Here is an 8594-nt window from a genome sequence, read left to right as displayed (position 1 = left end):
CCTTACTCTCCCCTGCTGTCTTTCCCCCTTCCTCTCCCCATGGTCCCCTGCCAGATCTCTCCTGTTAGACCTATGAATGCAAACATATGGTATCTGTCCTTCTCTGCCTGACTTATTTCGCTTAGCATGACACCCTCGAGGTCCACCCACTTTGCTACAAATGGCCATATTTCATTCTTCCTCATTTCCATATAGTACTCCATTGTATATATATATACACCACATCTTCTTGATTCATTCATCAGGTGATGGACATTTAGGCTCTTTCCATGATTTGGCTATTGTAGAAAGTGCCGCTATGAACACTGGGGTACATGTGCTCCTATGAATCAGCACTTCTGTATCCCCTGGGTAAATCCCTAGCAGTGCTATTGCTGGGTCATAGGGGAGTTCTATTAAGAGGCCAGCTTTAGGCCCAGAGCAGAAAGCCACCTCCTCGAGTCAGAACTATCCTTTGTTTTGGACAATATTTTATCATTAAGTGGCACTTGAAATTAAAGCAATCTGCAGGGATATTTGAACAGATCTTGAATGGGTCGTCGCCTTATCTAGGCTTTGATTTCCTGTTTGTAAAATGAAGGTATTATACCAGCTTATTCCCCAGGTTATTTCTAGTTTCAATAGCCTATAAATGAGGGAGCAATTTTAGAATGCAGTTTTGGAAACAGGGTTGGAAAAGATGAACATTTCTGTCAAATGCAACAAGAGAACTGAGTGCGTTTACCACTTCATCCAGAACCACTGGCTGCTTAGGAGCCTTCTGCCAGGAGATAGGCATTCATTGATTCGATGCTCATATTTGGCCATAAAGTAGTCCCAGACCACAAAGAAGATGACAGCCACGGTGATCACAAAAAGGGGAAGGGCTCTGTGAAAGTTCAGCACACAAGCTGCGATCACCATAGCCAGGTAACCTGTTGAGAAAGCCAGCACAGACAGGGGACGTCACCAACACCAGGTGCAGATCAGCCTCTAGCACTGATGTGGCTCAGCCAAGGGAAAATTCAATCAAGAAATCATTGAACACAGGATTGCTCTTGATGTGGCTATTGACTCCTGTTAATTATCCATACTATACTTTAGGATTTTCTTTTTCAAAGTAATTCCCTAACAGTCTCACTGGGAATGCAGGAAGGACAGAGTGCTAGATCTGTTTTCTCATAGAACCTAGAGTTCTTGAACTCTGATGCTTGATTGTTGGGCCTCTCAGTATTAACTGCTTTTTTTGGGTATTCAGACTCAGCAGGAGATCTTCTATCAGAGAAAGGTTAGGTGTTGAAGCAACCACTGGCAAAAGGGTATTGATTCTCCTGGTTTGCAGCTCAAATTTGACCTACACTTCAGTAGGAAAATAGGCCTTCCCATCTTCTCTGAGTTCCAAAGAATCTCTAAAGAAAGGGGTGAGGGATAATGACCAAGGTGGCTGCTTTTGAAGATAAGAACAGGATGTCCTAGAAAGGTCAGCCAACATGGGCTGCAGATTAAATCTGGCCAGCCACTTGCTTTATAGGTTGCAAGTACAATTGTGTTTGTATATTTGTGTCTGTATTCTACAAATAAACTTGTATGGAAACACCGTCACGCCTGTTTACTTTGGTTCTAGAAGGACAGAGTTGTGTAGCTTTCGCTGCATGGCCTGAAAAGCTTAAAATACTACCTTCCTGGCCCAGTACAGAAGAATCTTTCAATCCTGCTTTTCCCTATTTCAGATATCTGAGCACCAACAAAGCCACTGACCTTGGAGGTGCAAGAGTCTTGGATTGATGTCTATGGACTTGGGTGCAAAAGTTCACATTTTATAGACAGGGGTGTTCTTCAGAATGGGCCGCAGAACTTTTTGCTTTGGAGGGAGTAAAAGCACAGGATCTGCTTATCTGTGAAGATAGTATGGTCCTGCTTTCAGGTAAGAGAAGTGGCCTGCCTGGCCCTAGGCTCCTGCTCATGTTGTATTTACATGAAGTATTAATTGCTTATATTCTTCCCTGCAGTTAGGTTCCCATCATGTGGTTATCACCATGGGTTCTAGTTACCTGGATTTGCATTAACTAGCCCTTAAATCCATATCACAACAACCAAGGCCATAAAAGTAGGAAACTTAATTAGCTAGTAGCTGCATAAACCAAATAGGGAAACAATCTGCATAGGCAACTGCAGTTGAGACCCACCACTCGGGGGCTTCTGGATTAACTTCCTGCTTCTCTGGATTTGCAGAGGTCCAGGGGGAACAGAAAGCTTTCTTTTCTTTCTACAGAAAGCTACTATTTGTTGGATTCTCAAACAAAGACACTGGCATCCATCCCCCTTTTGTTATTTACCTACTATTAAGATGCCCCAGATGATGTACCGAAAGGTGGTTTTATGTTTCCTATAAAAATCACAAACTGTATCATACTTCCTTTCCAGATACCTGTAACAACACAAGAGCAACAAGGCAGAAGTAAACATCAGAAACATGAAATAAATAGACATAATTAGCTAGATGAAGCTTTGTAAATCAAGCAAGCAAACAAACAGACTGATGAAGTGCATGTCCTTCAAAATAGAAATGGGATATGCATCTCATTTTAGACTATGATCAGTCATGGCTTGGATCAGCTTTTGCTCCGTGTATGTGCCAAGCCCTGAGGGCTTACAGAGATGCAGAAAACATGCTTCTGGAAACAGAGCAGGGGAGATGAATAACTAACTAAAAGCTGGAAATAAATCATAGGATGAGAGTGTTTCTCACGGGACTAAGTGGGTCTCTGATAGCTTTTAATCCATGGATATGAAACATTGATTTTAGAAACTCTCATCCCTTCTAACCTCACAAAGTTCGAGCAAGTTGGTGGCTCCCTGTCCTGACTCACCATATTATTTAGTGGGAGACTGACAGACCTACTGGGTGCTTGAAATATAAAGAAGGATTTTGTGGTTTCAGAGCTATTAACCAGCAAGATGTAATATAGCCGTCTCAGAAAGTTCTGGCACTGTTGGCACATCTTTGTTTCTGTCCAGAACTTCATTAGTGGAGGCGGGGGGGAGTAGTGAGTGAGTAATATGTGCCTCTGATCACTTCTGCTGGGGAGGATGGTGTCCATTAGCTAGTGAGTTTAGAGGGGCCCCAGGGCCATACACACAACGACTGTCCTCTGCTACTCCCAGGGTTCTCCTGTTGCCTCCATGCCTGCCCTGAAACCTGGCATCCCTTAATATGCCTCTTTTCTCACTTCCCCTTCTAACAGGGACCTCTTCTTCTCTCACTGGAGGAAGGAATTTATTCACACATTTAAGCATTGCCACTTCTACGTTACTTCTAGTCCTGTATAGGAGATTCCTCATCTCTAGGATTTTAAAGGACTCAGCTCTGGGCTGGAACCTCCCATTCACTTGTTAATGCCTCCACTTCTCCATTTTGCAGCAGCTGTGCCTCCATGTCCAAGTCTCAGCCCCTGTGCGAGTTTCAGGGCACAGCCCAAGCCCCTCGCTCCTACAACACCTTGCATCTCCTGGAACAGAGTCATTCCTCTGTGCTTTACCCCTACTGTCTTCTTTGATTGTGTTTTGGGATGAAGCTTTGACTGGCTAACTTCCTGGAGAATAGATGTGACCCCAGTGTCACTAGGACCTTGGACATTAGTGTGCTTGATGGGCATTTGTTGCATTACTAGATAAATGAAGTGGGATTGTGTGTTGTACATCTGGAATAGTATTTTACAGCTGTGGGTTGGGACCCATTAGTGGGTTGTGAAGAGCACAGTGTGTGACGCTCATATTTATTTTATTTTATTTTAAAATAGATATACAGTTTTACTATTTTTTAAAAGTGTATTTATTTTAACGAGGGGAGAAGGGGGAGGAGAAAGGGGGGAGAGAGAGAGAGAGAGAGAGAGAGAGAGAGAGAGAGAGAGAGAGAGAGAGAGAATCCCAAGCAGGGATTCTCCACACTGACAGTGTAAAGCTCAATGTGGGGCTTGAACCCACGAACCATGAGATCATGACCTGAACTGAGATTAAGAGTCAGACACTTAACTGATTGAGCCACCCAGGAACCCTGACTCTCAACTTTAATAAGAAAGAATAGGATTGATCAGAACACATCACTCACAATAATGATGTCTTATTTCATGAAAACTTTGGTGTTGTGTATGTGTGTGAATACATGTACTGAGAATTGGAAATGCTGTTCCAGATGATATTGAGGGAACCAAAGTTCAGTAAAGACTAAGTTTCCTCATTTAGGAAAATTGATGATGCATCATCCTCAGTTTCTGATAGCGTTTCAAAGTGGCAATGGTGGAGGGTGACATTTAATCGAACACATTCATATACTTTTTATGGATTTATCAGATTCTTTAATTACAGGGAATATGTGGTTCATGACAGCTCACACTGTGTAAAATAAAGTAGCTAGAAATAGAGGCTTCAGCCATTTGGTTTTCTTGGCTAGGCAACTCCCAGCCTCTTGGTGATTGTGTCCATCCCATTAGCAGTAGTGAAACCTGACCACCCAAGAGAATTACTCAGCCCCTGGAATCAGAGATCCATAAAGTAAAATGAAAGATGGAACAAAGCTCAGGTTTCTGAGGTAGTAAATATTTTTAATGGTGTAAATGTGACAAGAACTTTTCATCTTAATTCTGACCAACTACAGAGTTACCTTCTGAGGCATAAAAATAAAGTTGCTCAGAGACATAGAAATTTAAACAGAATTTAAATAGAAATTTAGAAACTTGAGAAATACTTGAGTATTATGACAGAGTGTCAGACAATCTTGGACTAGGAATCAGAAGCTGAAATTAAGTTAGCATTGTTCCTCTCTAGCTAACCTTGAGTAAGTCACTTCTCTGAGCTCCATTTTCCTAGTCCAAAAGGTAAAGAAAATAATTTGCCTTTCTTACCTCATGGGGCAATAAAGACTTGGAATACCTTCAGGATACTACAGTAGGTAGTACAGGATACCAAGTGTGTTGGGACTTAACGTGGATTGGGTTTTGAGAAATCAATTGCTTTTTGACTAACACTGAGAAGATGAATTAACTACTTTTGCATGGACTGGAGCAATTAGCTGGTAATTTATGCCTTTAATTAGAAGACGGTCTTGGATATTGGGTTCCCAGGACATTAGCAGTTTGAATTTACCATGGTGATTATCATAGAGATCCATTAATTTTGCCAAAAATGGTGCTGGGTGGGTAGTGGGGAAAGGAGAATTGGTGGTAGTGGTGGTAGTATCTAATAAATAATAATAAATATTTAAAATTAGATGAGGCTAAAAAAATTGCAAAACCAAAAAGGAGGTCCATGTGATTATTTCTCCAGTTTAAACCTGTACCCTTTTTGATATATCTCTGGATCGGCCTCCACATCTTCTTTGTTTCTCACAGAATCCTGCTCAATGGTGACCTGTTCTTCATCCTGGTAATCAAACATTGCAGCAGAGATGGAATAATGAGAATTTTGGGCATAATAAACTCTGATCTGTTTTTGCTTAGAATTTTCGCAAAGGACTTTTTTTTTTAATGAACTGCATTTTACTTTATATTTACATTTTTAAAATATTTATTTATTTTAATATAACTTATTGTCAAATTGGCTAACAGAGAGTGTATGATGTGGTCTTCATTTTTGGGGTAGATTCCCATGGTTCATCGCTTGCATACGACACCCAGTGCTCTCTCCGACAAGTGCCCTCCTCAATGTCCATCACCCATTTCCCCCTCTCGCCTGCCCCCCCAACCCTATTTATTCTATTTAAGAGTCTCTTTTGATTTGCTCTCCTCCCTCTCTGTTTGTAACTATTTTTTCCCCTTCCCTTCCCCCATGGTTTTCTGTTAAGTTTTTCAAGATCCACGTATGAGTGAAAACATGGTATCTATCTTTCTCTGACTGACTTATTTCACGTAGCATAATACCTTCCCGTTATACCCACATTGCTGCAAATGGCAGGATTTCATTCTTTCTCATTGGCAAAGGACTTTCAAAAGGTCTTTTAAAATTATTATGCAAGAAGATAGCTCCTATTATCTACTTGCGCAGACATTTTCTCCTTTATCACAAAACCTGCAGGATCACACTTCTCTTTCTTTCTTCCAAAGGAACGCTGGTATTTTCTCCTTTTCTTTAGGGAATAGGCTCATATCTATGCTTTTCACTCCTTTCTCTACTGTAATCATTCAACCCCTGCTCTGTTTTCAGGCAAGTGCTAAATGAAATTTATATCAGAGGCTGCATAAATCTCCTTTTAAACTCTGTCAGCTCTGGTTTCTGAAGGACTGAGACCAAGGCTGGCTTTATTTTCCTGACAGCCCAAAGCTTGGCTTGCAGATGTGACCACTAGTCTAGTATAATTAAGAGCTGACGAACTTTTCCTTGGGAACTAGGGTCCTTCTATCAGCTGGGCAAAAGGAAGCATTTCCCTTTCTTAGTTAACCTTTGCTCTAATTAATGAAGTATATACCTGGGTTATCTTTCTAGATACTGTTTGAACTTAAAAAAATATTTTTTAAGTTTATTTATTTTTGAGAGAGAGACAGAGTGCAAATGGGAGACGGGCAGAGGGAGAGGGAGACACATAATCCGAAGCAGGCTCCAGTCTCTGAGCTGTCAGCACAGAGCCCGATGTGGGGCTTGAACTCAGGAGCTGCGAGATCATGTCCTAAAATGAAGTCGGACACTTAATCTACTGAGCCACCCAGGCGCACCCTCGTCCCCCACCGCCGGTTTGAACTTTTAAATATCCATGACCCATCCTATTCTCAGGATAGCATAGAGGATTTCCTGCCTCCCTCCACTTTGCAATAATATCTCAAATAGGTCCAGTTATCGTAAGCAATGGTAAGGGAAAGTGGCAACGAAGAATGCAGATGTGCAGCAGTTTTGCACCTGCTTTAAGAGAGATAAAGCCACATCTCCTCTTTTGTTTTCTGTAACAGCCCAGGTGGCCATTGATTCTCTGGACTGTAAGAGAACTCATCGAAATAAGTCATAAGCATGTCTCCGAGCTGGAAGGATTCTCAAAGATCATAGTGTCCTTTGATGCCGAACTCCATTATACTTTTCATTTAGACTGACTTCACTTTTTGGTAAAGGATAACAGAAAGAGAGACCAGTGGGGCCCAAGCTGCAGCTGGTGAGGACAGGGGTAGGGATAAGCCTTATTCATTTCATTCCCACCTAACGCCTAGCTTAGCCAGTAGTTAATGTTTGAAAAGTATTTGACATAAATAATCACAATTGTTATTTCCTTACAGTGAAATTGTCTCAAGTTACCTACTATCTATGGAATGTCTGGCATTAACTAGTCTCTTTTATCCTCAACCCTGTACCCATCTTTATTTGTTTGTTTGATTAATTAATTAATGTTTACCTATCAGATTGGTAAAGATTTTTTCTTTTTCAAAAATTCTAATGCCAGTATAACTAACATACAGGTTATATTAATTTCAGGTGTCAATATAGTGATTCAACAATTCTGTACATTACTCAGTGCTCATTGTGATAAGCATACTCTTAATCCCCTTCACATATTTCACCCTCCCCTCCCATCTCCTTTCTGGTAACTGCCAGTTCTCTATAGTTAAAAGCATATTTTTTTGGTTTGTCTCTTTTCTTCTCTATTCATTTATGTTGCTTCTTAAATTCCACATATGAGTGAAATCATATGGTATTTGTTTTTCTTTGGCTGACTTATTTCAGTTGGCATTATACTCTCTAGATCCATCCATGTTGCTGCAAATGGCAAGATTTCATTCTTTTATGGTTGAGTGATATTCCATTATCTATATATCTATATCTCTCTCTCTTTCTCGCCTCTTCTTTATCCATCTATCTATTGGTGGACACTGGGCTGCTTCTATAGTTTGGCTTTGTAAATAATGCTGCAATAAACATAGAGGTGTATGGGTCCCTTTGATTTAATGCTTTTGTGTTCTTTGGATAAATGCGCAGTGGTGGAATTACTGGATCGTATGGTAATTCTACTTTTAAGTTTTTGAGGAACCTCCACAGTGGCTGCACCAGTTTCCCACCAACAGTGCATGAGGGCTCTTTTTTCTCCGCATCCTCGCCAACACTTGTTGTTTTCTGTGTTTTTAACCTGACAGGTGTGAGGTGATGTCTCGTTGTGGTTTTATTTGCATTTCCTTGATGGTGAGTGATGTTGAGTGTCTTTTCATGTGGTTGTTGGCCCTCTATGTCTTTAGAGAAATGTCTTTTCATGTCTTCTGACCATTTTTAAATTAATTTACTTGTGGATTTTTTGGTGTTAAAAATATGGAACGCTTCCCGAATTTGCATGTCATCCTTGTGTAGGGCCTGCCAGTCTACTTCCTATCATTGCAACTTTATTATATGTGCTTCCAAAGTGAGCACCTATCCTCATCTTTAAAAGAAATCGAAAACGACAACAAAAATCTTCTTGGCCCCATGAGAATAGAACATCTATCCTCCCTCCATCCCTTCACAGCCAAACCACTGGAAAGAGTCATCATTACTTTTAGTGACCGTCACATCCTACTCATTCAGTCCATTGTCAACAGGCTTTTACTGAGATGGTGTCTGCCAAGATCACTCGAGGACCATTGTTGCCCAATGCCGTGGATCCTCCTCAGTCT

At 40.9% G+C, this 8594-nt stretch overlaps 1 protein-coding gene and 1 non-coding gene across 2 annotated transcripts in view; both read right to left on the bottom strand.

The window, feature by feature from the left end:
• SLC28A3 (solute carrier family 28 member 3) overlaps positions 1 to 8594 on the bottom strand; it is a 53850-nt gene that overhangs the window by 22046 nt on the left and 23210 nt on the right. Inside the window, exons 4-6 of the mRNA XM_029920384.1 lie at positions 5315 to 5397; positions 2316 to 2407; positions 725 to 914 (exon numbers count right to left, since the gene is read on the bottom strand). Of these exons, the coding sequence (XP_029776244.1) occupies positions 725 to 914; positions 2316 to 2407; positions 5315 to 5397 (365 nt within the window). The remainder of the gene's footprint in view (positions 1 to 724; positions 915 to 2315; positions 2408 to 5314; positions 5398 to 8594) is intronic.
• On the bottom strand, positions 8248 to 8352 carry LOC115277151. The gene has a single exon (XR_003902257.1). It is a non-coding gene; the product is annotated as a U6 spliceosomal RNA (small nuclear RNA).

This window comes from Suricata suricatta, chromosome 13, assembly GCF_006229205.1.
Source record: "Suricata suricatta isolate VVHF042 chromosome 13, meerkat_22Aug2017_6uvM2_HiC, whole genome shotgun sequence".
Taxonomy (NCBI): Eukaryota; Metazoa; Chordata; class Mammalia; order Carnivora; family Herpestidae; genus Suricata; species Suricata suricatta.
This window is presented reverse-complemented; position numbering and strand designations above follow the sequence as displayed.